We start from the raw sequence: 17433 nt of genomic DNA on the forward strand, positions 1-17433 counted from the left end.
AGGCCTCTGTATAAACTCAAGATTCTGTCAGGTGCATGCAGAGATCACCGCTGTCCTGTGGCTGCCCAAGTCAAGCCTCCTATTAAGTTTCGTTGCTTATTAAACTTGTCACTAATTAGAATAGAATGGTCTGCCTCTTTCTTCCAGTCTTTCTCCTTGCATTTACTATGTGTGGGGAGAGGAGCAGTTTCAGATTTTACCTGAGGAACTTAGGAGGTTTTAAACCAAAAGGGAGAGAGGAGGGCTCCAAAATCCCTATTCTTCAACAACTTTTCAACTTTTCATTTATAAATTACAATTTTACATTTGACCTTTCCTGAAAGTTACTTTCCATGTGATTCGATCACAAATAATTCACGATGGCAACTGCGTCTCACCTTTTTCAGAGGCAGTTTGCCTACCTCTTGGTGGGATGTTTTCCATTATCCTCTGAAACCCTCACTCACCACTTTTTTTCCCACTAGGTTTCTTTCTAAGAATCAAATTAGAAAGCAGAATAGGAAAGATCACCCATTTGAAGATATGGCACATCCCAAATAATTGTTCTTAAATATTTGAAGATGTTCAAGAAACCCCAAATCCAATCATGGTGAGCGAAGAGTAAACACGGGAAAGAAGAGTTGGAATCTGATTGTAACTAAGACATGTAAGTATGTCCAAAAGTAGGAACACATTAACCAAGGGTAAGATCTCCATGACAGCTGCAAAAGAGAACACAAAGAGCAAAAACTGGCATTTGCATCTCACACATTGTCTAGGCAATTGAATTTTCTGTCATAGAAGTCTCTTTGGAAATGAACTGCCATCCATCAGTTATTTGAGACATGAATTCTCCCAACACACACCACACACACACACCTCTACTCCATCACTGTTCATTTTCTAAAGTCCTTCCACTTCTTACCACTTCCATCACCCTAGCCTAAACTACTATCATTTTCCCACTTGATTGACACTAATGTTCTCTTAATTTAGTCTACTTGTGGTGGAATGACCAAGTATGCTGCTTTAAGCGAGCCTTACAACCAAAGATTTTTATTATAAAATGGAGCCAAATCTGTCTATGGTAAAAGAACTTTATATCACTGCTTAAAAACTATCCTAACCCAGGGTTAATGCAGTAACTGCTTAAAAACTATCCTAGCCCAGGGTTAATGCAATATTTATCTTGCATTATGTCAGCATTGTATTAATTACAAAAGAAATGCTATCCTTGCTATCGTCCTTTGTCTTCAAGGCAAATACAATCTCAAATTTACACCAGACACAACATGAAACAGGTTATATTAAAAATGATCAGCATGAGCTTGAGGAACTAGATATCTAGTCACAGAACTTGAATTTTAAAATGTTATAGAAATCTCACAATTCTAGGATAGGGTTCATATCTGATAAATACATTTTATTTAATTATTTTACAAACAGGAAAAGAATAAGCAAGAAGTCTTGTGGCATTTCTACAAGAAAGTATTGAGGGAAAGACTTTTTGTCATTAGGAGGAGTGTGAATACTGGACAGAAAAGGACAGAATCTGAAATAGGGAGGTGGAAAATGGAGTTACACTAGGGTCCACGAAAACGGACCACATATAGGTCCACATATAGGTCTGCTCAAAGTAAAGAAATAACTACAACTGTAGCCTATCTGACAAAGGAAATAAAAAGGCCAAAACATTTATCAGCACCATGGGAACTGGGTATCGTTGCATTTATTAGATGAAGTATGTTAGAGATCCCCATTACTGAGTGAAACAAAGGGCAATTCCAGGTCAGATAAGTTGAAAGCCATCCTAAGAAGCAGTACATACTCCGGGGCGCCTGGGTGGCGCAGTCGGTTAAGTGCCCAACTTCAGCCAGGTCACGATCTCGCAGTCCGTGAGTTCGAGCCCCGCGTCAGTCTCTGGGCTGATGGCTCAGAGCCTGGAGCCTGTTTCTGTTTCTGTGTCTCCCTCTCTCTCTGCCCCTCCCCCGTTCATGCTCTGTCTCTCTCTGTCCCCAAAATAAATAAACGTTGAAGAAAAAAAAAAAAAGCAGTACATACTCCAAAAAAGTGAAACAATCGGGGAAAAAAATATTTGCTGCAATCTACGTCTCTTGAACATATCTTTTGGAACATCTCTATGTGCCACGCTCTCTGCTCTCAAAGACCTTAAAATCTGGCAAAGAGGACTGAAACATTCACAGAGAATAAATCCAAGAAAGTGTGACTAGTGCAACAATAGTAGCATAATGTGGATGCTTTAGGAGCCCAGAGGAAGGGTGCTAAGACTGGGCAGGTGCACCAAGGAAAGCATTAGGGAAACATGGCATCAGTTTGAAGAATAAGTAGGAGTCTGCAGAAAAAAAGAGGAAACTCAGGAGCTGAGAGATGGCGGAGGAAAAGCACAGTATGTCCTGGGGCAGTATGATTCATTGTGACAGTAGAGCAGAACTAGAAGCCTGTCAGTACAAGGCGAGAAGTAGGCACAAAGAATCCTTACCTGTTGTATTAAGGAACCAGGTATGTCCCACCATAAAGGGCCATGCAAAATAAATTAGGTGACATCTTCCTAGGGAATTCCATATTCTCAATCATGCTCTCAATATTTGAAAATATAGGGAAACACAATTTACTAAATGGAGAACATGAATTATAGAGGATAGACAACACAGCCCCACTTTTGCTTCTAAATACACATACCTATATAACAGAGTAGCTTAAAAACTAATTAGTACTAGAATCGTTCCCTAAACCTATTTCACAAAAATTGGCTTCTAAAGGTCTATGGAAGAGGATTATTCCTAGGTCAGGAGAAGATGGAGGTTAGTTCCTAGATAAGAGAGGATCTAGGAGGAAACTGAAGTTTCCTCAAAGTCAGAGGAGAAGGTGAAGACCAGAGTGGGAAGGATGGAAGGGTAGAAAACAGTCCCTTTCTTGGCATTTTGTCCCTCCAGTGGGTAGCAAGATAGACACTCACTGTCAGTGGAAGGCAGTCCACCTGGGCCAGCACTGCCTAAGCAGATGAGGCACAAGTACATCTGAGTATCGTTGCTCAATGAGGAGCCATGACAAAAAAGACAATAACCCCACAGTCCAGTTCCCTGGCTCCTCCAGAGACTCAGGTTCCTGGATGATTCCGTGGAGAACAGAGGAAATCTCAGTTGATAGCCTCAGGTTAATGTTCCTTGCAGCTCCAATATGTGGGGACATGGGCCGTATTATATTCAACTCAAAATATGATTGAAGATCAGCTACAGGCTAAAGGTGTAATGATGAGCAAAACCAGGCAGAGCTTCTGCCCTGGTGGAGCAAACAGTATATTGCAGGAGACAGATATTAGTCAAATAGTCACAGAAACAAGTGTTAAATTGCATGGGTAGCAAGTGCTAAAGACATATAAGCGATGCTAAGAGTCCATAATCAGGGAAGCCGACCTTGTCTGGGGACTGAGGACCAGATCAAGGAAGGCCTCTCTGAGGAAGTGAAGCTTAAACTGAAATGGAATTAAGAGGGCAGAGAGAGAAGAGAAGAGTGAATCAGGCAGAGGAAACAGCATGACCCTGTGTGCAAGGGTGAGAGGAAGCAAACCAAGGAAAAGGCATTGGAAGAGGGTCAGTGGGATTGGCGTGCAACAGGCAAGGGAAGGAGAGTCATGGCTCCATTTCACACACAATGGGGGTGGGAACTAAAATTCTCACCTGCTAAAAATACATTTCTCAAAGTGGTTATCTCTGGCTAATGGAACTGCAAGTATTGTAAAAATGTTTCTTTGTAGTTCTATCTTCTGAAAATTTCTATGTTGAACATATGTTATTTTTATAATGGAGGGGGGAATCAATAAGGTATTAAAAATAAAGAAATGCAAACCACGTCTCCACAAATAAGATCACATGAAGCTATTTTCAACAAAGACTTCAAAACAGAAGAAAGTTACAGTGTAAAAAAATTAGTAAGTGGGCAGACTGAATTTAATTACCCCTAAGTTAAAATATGAAACGGGTGAAAACATTCAGTTTTCCTGCCTGGAAAAATATTGGTTTCATACAACATAAACAAAACAAAACACATGTAGTAGATGACAGCCGATTAAGCAGAGAAATAACATGTTTCCTTTTTGTTCACTTTCAACACTCATTTTAAGTTAGGTGGTCATAAGGAAGCTTTGCTCTGGACGCAGAACTGCTTCCAGACGCTGACCTGAGCCCCAGGCCCTGCTGCAAACACCTCGTGAGTAATCCTGGCCTCCTGACCCTAGGCAGCAATTACTGTCATTCAGGATCCCCTGCCGAGGGAGGCCTGGCCATCGAAGTGAGCTCCGTGCTAGCTGCTCTGCAAACCAGTTCTAACTTTCTGGACCAAGTGAACTTTAGATCACCTGATTAATGAGTGGAGATGAAAAGAGCTTTACATTTAGTGTTATTACGTGGTCTGTAGGCAGTTCTCACAGCAAGCCAAGAAAATTGATTTCTCTACAAAAGTACTATAACATAGATTATTTTTTCCTACCTTGCATAGGGACTTGGGATATTTTAAGTCTAGCATTTCAGAATAATTAATTTGATTGGATACGGTTCAAGGAACTACTTTGGAATTTTTGTCCTTGCCTTACTGGCTAACAAGAGAAATTTCCCATGATTTTAATACATTAAATTAACTTGCAAGTGGAATATGTTTGCAAAAATTTCAATAAAAATATAACATTGAGACCAGAAATCACATATTATTCCTCTACTCCTGCTGATTTGATTTACCTATTTATGGCGAATGTTGATTTGAGTAAATATTAATAAACACATTTTTGAAATGTACCTGATGTAATGCAAGAACAAAAAGGGCCAGTTCAATCAGAAAGAACCTCATATTCACCATATCTCCAGAATATAAAATAACTAGTTTTTTCAGAGTATAAAAATATTGTTTAATGTTTTTAACAATTTGTATGTATTTATTAATTTAAAAGTTTATTTATTTTGAGAGAGAATGTGAGAGGCCGTGTGAATAGGGGGAGGGACAGAGAGAGAGAGAGAGGAGAGAATCCCAAGCAGGCTCTGTGCTGTCAGCATGGTGCCTGATTCAGGCTCAATCTTAGGAACCATGAGATCATGATCTGAGCTGAAATCAAGAAATCAAGAGTCGGATGCTAAACTGACTGAAGCACCCAGGTACCCCATGAATTTATTTTTTAAATAAATGTTATATAATCATACTTAAAAATAAATACAAAAGTTAAAAATATATGTGTTTTTACCAAAAAAAAAATTAGATCACACACACAAAAAAAGATTAAAAAATATTTGTCACGGGGCACCTGGGTGGCTCAGTCGGTAAAGCATCCAACTTCGGCTCAGGTCATGATCTCACAGTTTGTGAGTTCAAGCCCCGCATCGGGCTCTGTGCTGATAGCTCAGAGCCTGGAACCTGCTTCAGATTCTGTATCTCCCCCTCTCTCTGCCCCTCCCATGCTCATGCTCTCTCTCTCTCTCTGTTTCTCAATAATAAGTAAACATCAAAAAATGTTTAAAAAATATGTCACAGGTATTATACATATATTCACATCACACATATAATGTGTATGTAAATTCTATATAATGCTATTTATTTCTAATTTTACCTGATCAAGACAGAATTATATAACATATGATATTTTATGATCTGCTTTTTATTTTCACCCAATAGGTATCTTTTCAAGTCAGTAGAGATCAACATTGTTACTGGCAATGTTTCTTTAGTATTCTACTTATTCACCCAACCCCAAATTTGGAAATGTCCAATGTCCAATGACTTACATGTAAATAATTTCAAAATTTTCCACATTATAAATAAGTCTATCATAAATATCTATATTCCTATATCTATGTTTGCATAATTATTTTATTTATTCCATAGAATAAATCCCCAGAGTTTGCAAAGTTACACAATTTATACATTTAAATTGATAGCTATTGTCTATTGCCCTCTAGAATGGTTTTATCAATTTACAGTATAAGAATGTTCTATTCTCCACATGTTAATTAACAGTTATTTGATTACCAGAGTCAAGGATATTAAATAAGCAAACATGCTTTTGCACTGTTTTTAATTTTAGGAAAAATACAAGTATCAATATTATGCTTACTGATGGAGGATGATATATCTATACATATTAAATATCAACTTAATGCCATCAAGATAAAATATAAACTTCTCCACTAGACTGTAAGGAGAAGTAAGTTCAGTAGAGTGCAGCAATTTTTGTCTGCTGTGCTCCTGATGACAGGCGGACTCCCAAGAGAAAGGAACTTGGGTTTGCCCCACGTTCAGTGATCAGATCCATCTCCCCTTCAGAATCTGAATGTGTAAAGGGGTAGAAAAAGAGCCAAAACTGCATGAAAAGAGCTCCCTTCACAGGTAAGAACTTCAAGAGTAGGGAAGAAATGTTCCTAATTTACATTCCTAATTGTTTATATATTACTAATGTGTTTCCAGTTGTAGCTTTTCTTTTAATTTTGTTTTTAGTATCTTTAAATCTTTTTTTTTAATGTTTATATTTATTTTTGAGACAGAGAGACAGAGCATGGGCAGAGAGAGAGGGAGACACAGAATCCAAAGCAGGCACCAGGCTCTGAGCTGTCAGCGCAGAGCCCGACACGGGGCTCAAACCCACGAACCATGAGATCATGACCTGAGCCGAAGTCGGATGCTCAACTGACTGAGCCACGTAGGCACCCCTTTAGTATTTTGATAGTATAATATTTAAAATATTTATCTACAGTTGACCCTTGAACACCACCACCCACCCCCACACAGTCAAATATCCATGGACAACTTTTGACTCCCCCAAAACAGCTACCGATAGTCTATTGTTGACCGGAAGCCTTACTGATAACATAAACAGTGGATTAGCACACATTTTGTAGGTTATATGTATCACATACTGTATTCTTACAATAGAAGAAAATATTATTAGGAGAGTCATAAGGAAGAGAAAATATATTTACAGTACTACACTGTATTTATTTTAAAAAATCCACATGTAAGTGGACCAGTGCACTTCAAACCTGTGTTGTTTAAGGGTCAACTGTAGTCTAATCTAGGTTCTCAAAGTGTAGTCCCCAGATCAGTACCACTGTCATCTGTGACATTACCAGTGACAGCTCACCTTATATCTATAGACTCAGAAACTCTGGGGGGTGGGCCAGCAATCTGTGCTTCACCCAGTAGTTCAGGTGATCCTGATGCCTCCTCAAGTTTGAGAACTGCTGGTATAATCTAACAGTTTTCCCCCTATAGTTTTTGGTTTTGGAATTATGATTAGAAAGGTTTTCCCCACCTAAGTTTATGGAGAATATCATTTACATTATCTTCTAATTTTTGTTTAACATTTGAACACTTAATACATATAGACTTTCCCACCACAGGAATGTAATCTCCAAGAGGACAAGAATCTACATCTATTTTATTTCTCTCTTTTATCCTAAAACTGTGATGGGTACATGATGGGTTTGTAATATATATTTATAAATTATTGAATTAACTCTCTAATTTTGGTGGAAGATGAGAAAATACATTTATAGCCTGAAGCAATAAATATCAGGAAACTATAGTTAGCCTTTCACTTGTCCCGGGTGGCTTAAAATAGCAATTGGCAATCCTAATTACAATACACTTAATCAAAGTGTGCTCAGTGGTCATGTATTAGAGTTGTAATTCTTAGTGGCATTACATTTTTGGCACTGGTTCCCAAAAGAATTTAAAAGCTTGTAGGATGCTGAGTTCTATTAAGAAAAATTACCCAAAACTCGGAAATAAGTGCAGGGATTACTGTTTGCCCTTTCAGTGTCCTGCTGGGTTTTGTTTAGCAGGCACTCACTTCTAGGGATTATCGGATTCTCTAGGAATGTTCACCTTTTTGATTTGGTATTTATTATTTTTTAGTATACAGGTATTGTATAACTCTGTAAGGGTAGATCTTAACGTGTAGAAAACAGATAGTAAGGTAAATCAATTTTGTCCCAAAGAGATGCAAATGATTTTTGTCCCACAGAAAAGATAACCCCAAAAGTTGTAGCTTTATTGTGCTTTAGGATATAACCAATTTTGTATCTAAATTAGCAACGTTGGGGCACCTGGGTGGCTCAGTTAAGTGTCCGACTTTGGTTCAGGTCATTTTCTCACAGTTCGTGAGTTTGAGCTCTGCGTCTGGCTCTGTGCTGACAGCTCAGAGCCTGGAGCCTGCTTCAGATTTTGTCTCCCTCTCTCTCTGCCCCTCCCCTGCTCTCTCTTTCTCTCTCTCTTTCTTTCTCTCTCAAAAATAAATAAACATTAAAATAATTTTTAAAAATAAATTAGCAATCTTGTTCAAGCATTCATTCTCTCAGTAAGGTCTGAGGATCTAATGTATAAAAATGTGGCTCTAGTTTATAATGCTGTGTGTATGTATGTATGTATTTTTTAATGTTCATTTATTTTCTTTTTTGAGAGAGAAAGAGACAGAGTGTGAGCAGGGGAGGGGCAGCGATAGAGGGAGACACAGAATCTGAAGCAGGCTCCAGGCTCTGAGCTGTCAACATAGAGCCTGACACGAGGCTCAAACACACAAACTGCAAGATCATGACCTGAGCTGAAGTTGGACACCTATAATGCTGTATTTATGACTGAAATTTGTTCCCACCAAAAAATAAATACATCAATAAAAGTAAATATATGAGGTGATGGATGTGTTAATTAACTCAATGGAGGGGAATACTTTCACAATGTGTATGTATATCAAATTATCACGTTGTACATTTTAAATATCTTACAGTTTTGTCAATTATACCTCATTAAAGCCAAAGAGAATAAAATCAAAGACCCTATACCAAAAAACATTTTAAGGAGATGTAATTGTGTATATAAATAAATCAGTGAAGTTGATGAGACTCAAGAGGAAACCCACAGAAAAGCTTTATGTAATTTGGATGCTAGTGATAAAGAAAGAACTATCTCATTTTTGATGAAAATCCAATGCAGGTATCTTTAATCAGCACTGGCATAGCTCTTATTAGAGGTTACTGGAGACTAATATCATGTTTTCCACTCAAAACATACAAAATTGTTTCTCTTACTGTTTTCCATAAAGAGTTTTAATAGCAGTGGTAATACTAATGGAAACAAAGATTTAATACATATCACGGAGTACAGGTTGATAACAAATTAAACTGAAAAATGCTTATATTCATATATTCAAAAGGTAAAATTTCAAGGCTGAATAAGACCCTAAAGATCTTCAATTCAAGTTCTTCAAAGGTGGAAGTGGTTAAGAAACAGCACTGGAATCAAACAGACTTGAATTTAGGTCCCTCTCACCAATCACTAAGGATGTGACCTGGACAGGTTATTTAAGTTTCCCAGGGATAATGCATCCCCTCTGGTCTGTTAAAATGTTGTGCAAAAATAAGACATTCAGTCTTGCAGGACTGAATCAGATGATGGAGATAAAACATTAAAAACAATGCCTCATCCTGGGATGCCTGGGCAGCTCAGTTGGTTAAGTGACTTCAGCTCAGGTCATGGTCTCACGGTTCGTGGGTACGAGCCCCACCATGAGCCCCTAGTCTGACAGTCCGGAGCCTGCTCGGGATTCTCTCTCTCTGCCCCTCCCCAACACGTGCATGCTCACACGGGCTTTCTCTCAATAAAACAACTCTAAAACAAACAAAACAAACAAAACACCCAAAGGACATGAGAGGAAGTGGAATAGGACTGCTTCTGCATCCCTCCCCTTTTCCAACAATTTAGTCCTAAAGCCATTAGGGATGAGAGCAAGGTAGGCATCCACAGATGTAGGGCAATAATCTGGTGGAGGGGTGGTCTGGTGACTCTGCATGGGTATAAGATTAGATTACAGAAAAGTTGCAAAGACAGGGGAGAGAGTTCCCAAATGTCCTTCATTCAGTTTCCCCTAATGTTAACATTTTACATCCAACCAGGATGAAGAGGATATCCACTTCAAGGGCGGATTGGCCTGGGACTCCAAGCTGAAGAGAGGCAAGGAAAACATAAGCTCACGGATGGGGATGGGAGCCAAAGTGAAGATTGGTTTCATGCAAGGAAATTGCTCAAATAATTAAATATGTTATGGTTGATGAAAGTCAGTTTCTCACTACCAAAAAAGAAAGTTTACAAAGGTGGAAAAGGAAAAGACTAGGGTGAAACTTTAGTCTTAGATTGGAATTGGTGATATTAGTAAGAAGTCATGGTTTTCAATGTATATGGATGGAAATGTGTGCATATGTGTGTGTATATTCCCTAGCTTTGTCCACAGAGAAAGCTTGAGAGCAGAGACAATGAACACACCTAACATCCAGGACTTAGATTGTAAATACCATTCTCCACTGAATGGAACTAGAACTTCCAGTTTTAGGCATTATTCTGGAGAAAGAACTGAACTGGCAAGCAGAGGTGTATGCACAAGAATATTCACTGTGGGACACCTGGCTGGCTCAGTCGGTAGAGCCTGCAATCTTCATCCAGGGGCTGTAAGTTTGAGTCCCATGTTGGGTGTAGAGGTTACTTAAAAATAAAATCTTTACAAAAAAAGAATATTCATTGCAATTTTGTTTATAAGTTAAATACTAGAAACAACCCATATATGTAGCTATGTAAGTATGGCACTTACAGACAATGGAATATTTCACAGTCATTTAAAAAGAATGATATGGGGCACCTGGGTGGCTCAGTTTGTTAAGCCTCTGACTCTTGATTTTAGCTCAGGTATTGATCTCACGGTTCATGGGATTGAGCCCCGCAGCAGGCTCTGTGCTGACAGCATGGCGCCTGCTTGGGATTCTCTCTTTCCTTCTCTCTCTGCCCCCTCTCCCCAAAAACCCCAAAAAACTTTAAAAAGAATGATATAAATCTATGTTCACCAATATGGAAAGTTTCCATTATATACTTCTGTAAAGATAAAAAACAGCTTTTATACTATGAATCTTATTTATATAAAATTGCATGTGTACATGTATTTATACACAGAGATAAAGGGAATGATGTTCACCAAAATAATAAAAGTGGTTACTTCTGGATAGGTAAGATTTAGGATTTGATTCACTTTCTTTTTTTAAAATAAACTAGGGGGCACCTGGGTGGCTCAGTTGAGTGTCCAGCTCTGGATTTAGGTTCAGGTCATGATCCCAGGATTTGGGGTTGAGCCACATTGAGATTCTCTCTCTCTCCCCCTCTGCCCCTCTCCTCTGCTTGCACGCACGTGCTCTCTCTAAAAAACAAAAAGGAGATGTTAACAAATGCTTTAAAATTTGGAATAAATTAAGATTACAGAAAAGTTGCAAAGACAGTAGAAAATTCCCACATGGCCCTCACCCAATTTTCTCTAATGTTTACGTGTTATATTAACTATGATACATTTGTGAAAATCAAGAAGTTAACACTGGGGTACTACAATTAACTACAGACTTTATTCAGATTCCACTATTTTTTCCACTAATGTGCTTTTCTGTTCCAGGATTGTATCCAGGATTCCACATTGCATTTGGTCATGTCTTCTTAGTCTCTTCTGATCTCTGATAGCCTTTTCTTGCTTTTCATGACCTTGTCAGTTTGAAGAATTCTGCTCAGATATTTTGTAAAATGCTCTTCAATTTGGGTTTGTCTGATGTAGTCCCCATGATTACAGAGTTGTGAGTTTTTGGAAGGATACTACAGAGATGAATGTCCTCATCATATCATTTCAGGGGACACGTGATATCAACATGACATCATTGCTGATGTTCACCTTGATCAGTTGGTTAAGGTGGTGTTACTGTTTTTCCCTTTCCACATTCTATTCTTTGGAAGCAAATCACTAAGTTCAGCCCTCACTCAAGAGGAGAGGAATTAAGCTTAACCTCCTAGTGACAGTTATATACATGTATTATATAGAATTCTTCTGTAGAGAGGATTTGTCCCTTCTCCCCTATATTCATTCATTCATTCATTCATTCATTCATTCATATCAGCATGAATGCATGCATACTTATTTGATACTTTGGGTTATAATCTAATACTATTTTATTTTGTTGCTCAAACGTTTCCAACTTTGGCCATTGGGAGGTCTTTCAGGTTGGCTCCTCTGCTCTTTTAACTGCCCTCATTCTTTTGTTTGCTTTTTAGCCACTTCCTTTCTATATTTGGGGGGGTACTGTGAACTTTCTACCTTAGTATTATCTTCATTAGAAAAGTATCGATTATTTTCACTTAAAATTGGGGAAAAAAGATATGACCCCTACTTTGGTATTCTACCAATGAACTCCTGCTTGTTTTTCAAGTGCTCGGTAAAGCAAATAAGAGAGCAAAGAACAATTTCTTGCAGAAATTGCACTGCAGTGGATGTTTGTAGATGTAAGTGAAATGATACAAAATGGAATGAACTTTTATAGTTTTCAAGTGTTTGGGTGTCAGCTTCATTTAAAAAAAAATCCAGGACGGAGGTTTCCATTCAGTCATTCAGCCACACTAATTGCACACCTGTGGCAGGCACTGGAAAGACAACAATGAAAAAGGGGAGAGGGGGCATGAGTTAAGAGGCCAAATTTTGGGAGGGAGGTAACAGTAAGTATGCTTTTGAATAAGAAACTCTTCTGTACCATATCATTAGCCTAGGGTAGTGTTAGACCTTGAGGACAGAGATAAAACAATACTTATACACTTGAGAAGTGGTGGACGTTGTGGTCAAGGGGACAGGCCAAAAGACGTAATGTCCATTCAAGGTGTGGAAATGCTCTGGGAGGAGGCTGTAATATTCGCAACAGCAAACCCTTATTATGAACCAGGTATTATTTTTTTTAACTTTTTTAAAAATTTATTTTTGAGAGAGACAGAGTGCGAGCGGGGGAGGGGCAGAGAGAGAGGGAGACACAGCATCCGAAGCAGGCTCCAGGCTCCCAGCTGTCAGCACAGAGCCAGACGCGGGGCTCGAACCCACGAACCCTGAGATCATGACCTGAGCCGAAGTTGGACGCTTAACGAGGGAGCCACCTAGGCGCCCCTGAACCGGGTGTTCTTATAAACCTTACTGCTATTCTATGAAGTAGCTGCTGTCATTGCCAGAGTGCAGAACCGAAGCAGAGTTTACATAACGTCCCCGAGCCTACGCACAGGGAAGGAGCTGACACAGGAACCAGCTCTGGGTATCCATAAATCAGGCGACATTTGAAAGAGAAAGCGCCTAACTAAGTATACAAACTGGTTCTATCACCACTTTCCTCGCATTTTTTCCTTCTTGTTAGGTATGTGTCTTTCAAAAGCGTATTATTTCTCCACACTTCAGCACCAAGGCCCCTCAAACCCCAGAGTAATAGTAATTTCTCAGAAATGGAAGGGAAGTGTACAAGTGATTGCCGACGACGCGCGCAGCTGATCCACGGAGGCGGCCACTGGTTGAAGTAGCGCTTACCGCCCCCCCCACTCCGCGGCCTGCAACGGGACACCTCTGGCAACCCCAGTCCTCGCCGGCGCAGCCACTATGTCTGATTCTGACTTCCGAATTCCGGAAAGGACCGCTTCCGGCGGTACCGGAAGTTCCGCGGGGACCGTTTCGGGAACGTACCGTGGGACTGCAGTCCCGGTCCGCAAGGTGATCTCCGCCTTACCTCAGAATCCGGACACCCCGGACCTAACGTAGCAGCAAAGTGAGTGGGGTTCCTTGGCCGGGTCGTCCCGAGGGGGCGTGTATTGTTTGCCCTGAAGTGTCAGTGGCACCGATCGTAAACACGGAGCAATCGGAAGCCTTTCCGCGTTGCATTTAATCCCTGCGTGATCCCAGCTGAGGTTTAGCGAAAGCATTATTTGCCCAGAAGCGGCCGGCTGCCCCCCTCTTCCCGCGCGGCCCTCCTGCCCTGGGCCCAAGGCTTTCTGGGCCCGTTTCGAGGCGAAGCCACCCCAGAGCCGTCATTCTTATACAATGACTTCTTTTTACCTTTCAGATAAGTTCCAAGGCTGACAGGTCTTACATTCAGACGTTTCCACCAACATCTTTTTTCAGATTCCATGACGAGATCCTAGCTGCGAAAGAACACCGAATTGGGAGTCAGACAGCCTGGGTTCTAGGCCTGACTGTCATTAATTGGTGGTATGACATTGGAGAAATCTTTCTGACCTCTCTGGACTCCCCGTTTTCCTTTTCTATAAAATGAGGAGCGTGGAATAAGTAGTAAGTGAGGTAACTTCCAGTTTCCACACCTGGATTATTGCCACCAGTGTGTTTTCTAATTCCTGCCTCAGTTAGCTTTCTGTACTTTGGTTAATCTCCATGTAGGGCCTTTCTTCCCATTCCATCAATCCATGCCCATGTTTAGACTCATTTTAAAAATGTTTCCTAAAGGAATCCCTTTACTTCTTAGTCCAGGGACTCGTACCTAAATAAAAATTTTTTTAAGTTTTTTTTTTTTTTTTGTAACATTTATTTATTTTTTGAGACAGAGAGAGAGAGACAGAGCATGAACGGGGGAGGGGCAGAGATAGAGGGAGACACAGAATCGGAAGCAGGCTCCAGGCTCTGGGCCATCAGCCCAGAGCCCGACGCGGGGCTCGAACTCACGGACCGCGAGATCGTGACCTGAGCCGAAGTCGGACGCTTAACCGACTGAGCCACCCAGGCGCCCCTAAATAAAAATTTTTAAATGTGCCATTCTTGAGGTGTTTAATGTGCCTGAGAATCATTATATTGGAACAGTAAACTCTGAATGACAGGACTCTGGCTTATTAAACTTTGAATCAACATCCTCATACACAATGTCTGAAAGATGGTACTCAGGAAATGTTTGCTGAGGAGAATATGTACACCTCACATTATTTTAGTTGCTCCTTTCCTCAAAAACTGTAAAGCAAAGCTGTAGAAATGCAGTCCTGAGAGCAGAAGGAATAGAAAATTCGAGGAGAAAAGTAATTATACTTTTGTTAGTTCTGAACTACACTGAGTTCTGTTGCAGTTTTCTCTCAAGTAAGTCTTCTGTCATTCCAAGAATGATATTCAAAAGGCATTATTCAATAGATATGTATGAAGTGTACTCTTCCCACTCTAAAGCATCTTCTTTTTGGGAGGGGGTGGTAGGAAGAGGGGAAAATGGTGAGGGTTGAAAGAAGACAATTTCAAGTAGAGCATATGCAAAGGTTCAAAAATGAGATGGCAAGCCATTGAAGATTACGGGGGAGGGCGTCAAAATAACGAAAGCTTGGAGATAGGAGTGAGGTGCTATAAGGGTGTAAGCGATGAAATGAGAGGTTAGCAGAGGGCAGGTAAATAATCCTTAATAACATGTGTTGAAGTGGCACGTGAAATGGGATAATGGCCTGCCACTGGAGGATGTTCAGCAAAAAGAGCTGATGAGTTCAAATTTGCATTTTAGAAAAATCACTCTCGTGATTTTGTTAGTTGATGTTTCAAGAATGAAAAAATCCCTTTGTAAGTTTTATTTCAGTTCTATCATAGTAGAGACATTACCAATAATGATGGTTAACATCTAAAGAGTAGTTATTCTACCTGATTAGAATTCCATCTGATTAGACTGTGAATTTTTTCAGGGCAGAAACCCAGCTTTACTCATGTAACTCTAGCACAATGCTTTTCATGTAGTAGATATCCAATTAATACCTGCTAACTTGATTTTAATATTAACCCAATATTATTTTAAAACTTTTTCCAGGGGAAACATGAACCAGAAGATACTGAAATTGGAGAACTTGATACGATTTCACACTGTATTTAGGCAGCTGCACGGCCTGTGTCAAAGAAGAATGTTAGCACAGTGGAGTCCTGTGTTTTCATCTGCTTACCCAGTGGGGACAGCTCAGCTCTGCATCCGACCCTGGCAAATAGACCCATTCGTTGGCGCGGCTCTATCTCAATATAGGCTTCTAGTAACAAAGAAGGTAGTTACAGATTTTAGTTACTGTATTACTTGGTCTGAGGTGAAAGTTCCTATAGCTCTGAGTAGAAACTCATTTTGAGTGTTTTGTCTTTATTCCTTAATGCTACACTTGAGGCAGTACATCTTTGTGAAGAAAGGAAGTTTTATTTTGTTGTTCAGTAATGTGGATGAATTTGATTACCTGGAAATCAGTGTATGATAGTGAATTAAGGATGTAGGATTTTAAATTTTAGTCTAAGGTTTAACTACTTATGGGAGTGTTACTTGGTAGAAATAGGAGCTGTGATTGTGGTAGATATTCCAGAATAAATCTACATTGTCACTTAAAGTTTTTTTCTTTCTTCTGTTGCATTCTGAATTTTTAATAGGAAGAAAGAGCACAGAAATCTCCATTGTCCTCACCAAAATTCAAAAAGGAAGTGGAGGTATGGATTGGAATGACTGTTGAGGAACTGGCCAGAGCAATGGAAAAAGACATAGGTGGGTCAGATACTTTTATAAGGAAAAATATGGGAACATGGGATACCTGGTATCTTATTTTCATTGAGACTAAGGCATTCAAAGATGAAAATTAGACTGATGGTTTAAAAAGATATCAAATCATTCTACTAGATTTCACTTTAGGTCACAAACTCTAATTAGTTTCTTCTGTCTTTGCCAAAAATGGTGGAAAAGATTTTATCTGGAGTAACCCTTCTTTCTCAGAAATTCTGTAGGCTTTTAAGTTTCTTTATTTATTTTGAGAAGTGAGAGCATGAGCGAGGGAGGGTGGAAAGAAAGAGGGGAGAGAGAGAGAATCCCAAGCAGACTCCATGCTGTCAGCACTATGCAGGGCTCAATGTCGCAGACTGTCCGATCATGACCTGAGCCAAGATCAAGAGTTGGTCACTTAACCAACTGTGCCAACAAGGTACCCCAGACTATTTTAATGGGTTAATTAAAAAATAAATTTTTTTTATGTTTTTATTTTTGAGACAGAGAAAAAGCACGAGCTGGGGAGGGGTGGAGAGAGAGGGAGACAGGATCTGAAGGAGGCTCTGCACTGACAGCACAGAGCCTGATGGTAGAGCTTGAACTCAGCTAAGAGATCATTACCTGAGCCAAAGTTGGACCCTTAGCCAACTGAGCCACCCGGGTGCCCCGAGTTTTGTTTTGTTTTTTTTTTCTTCTGAGAGACAAAGAGCACTCCGGAGAAGGGCAAAGGCAGAGGGAGGAAGAGAGGGAGAATCTTAAGCAGGCTCCACGCTCAACACAGACCGAATCCAAAGAATATTTTTGGTCTGAAGTACTCTATTTATACTTACTATCCTTTTGTTGTTCTATAATTTTCTGATTTTCTTTTTGTTTTTTTTTTGTTTATTTTTGAGAGAGAGTGAGAGAAAGCGTGTGTGCATGCATGAGCCGGGGAGGAGCAGAGAGAGAGGGACGCAGAATCTGAAGTGGGCTCCAGGCCCTGAGCTGTCAGCACAGAACCCAATGCAGGGTTCAAACCCTGAACTGTGAGACCATGACCTGAGATCGTGACCTGAGCGGAAGTCAGACACTTAACCAACTGAGCCACCCAGGCGCCCCT

At 40.0% G+C, this 17433-nt stretch overlaps 1 protein-coding gene across 6 annotated transcripts in view; it reads left to right on the forward strand.

The window, feature by feature from the left end:
* Positions 1-13505: 13505 nt before the first annotated feature.
* Positions 13506-17433, forward strand: part of MTIF2 (mitochondrial translational initiation factor 2) — a 28480-nt gene continuing 24552 nt past the window's right edge. The window contains exons 1-4 of one of the 6 annotated variants that reach the window (XM_086701083.1): positions 13512-13622; positions 13917-14152; positions 15636-15861; positions 16229-16340. In XM_086701083.1, coding sequence (XP_086557209.1) covers positions 15643-15861; positions 16229-16340 — 331 coding nt within the window. In that variant the 5' untranslated portion in view covers positions 13512-13622; positions 13917-14152; positions 15636-15642. Of the gene's footprint in view, positions 13623-13916; positions 14153-15635; positions 15862-16228; positions 16341-17433 lie in introns of all 6 variants that reach the window. The other 5 variants (XM_086701084.1, XM_086701085.1, XM_086701086.1 and 2 more) reach the window with 5 other exon arrangements.

Source organism: Puma concolor, chromosome A3 (assembly GCF_028749965.1).
Source record: "Puma concolor isolate L17-30 chromosome A3, mPumCon1.1.hap2, whole genome shotgun sequence".
Lineage (NCBI taxonomy): Eukaryota > Metazoa > Chordata > Mammalia > Carnivora > Felidae > Puma > Puma concolor.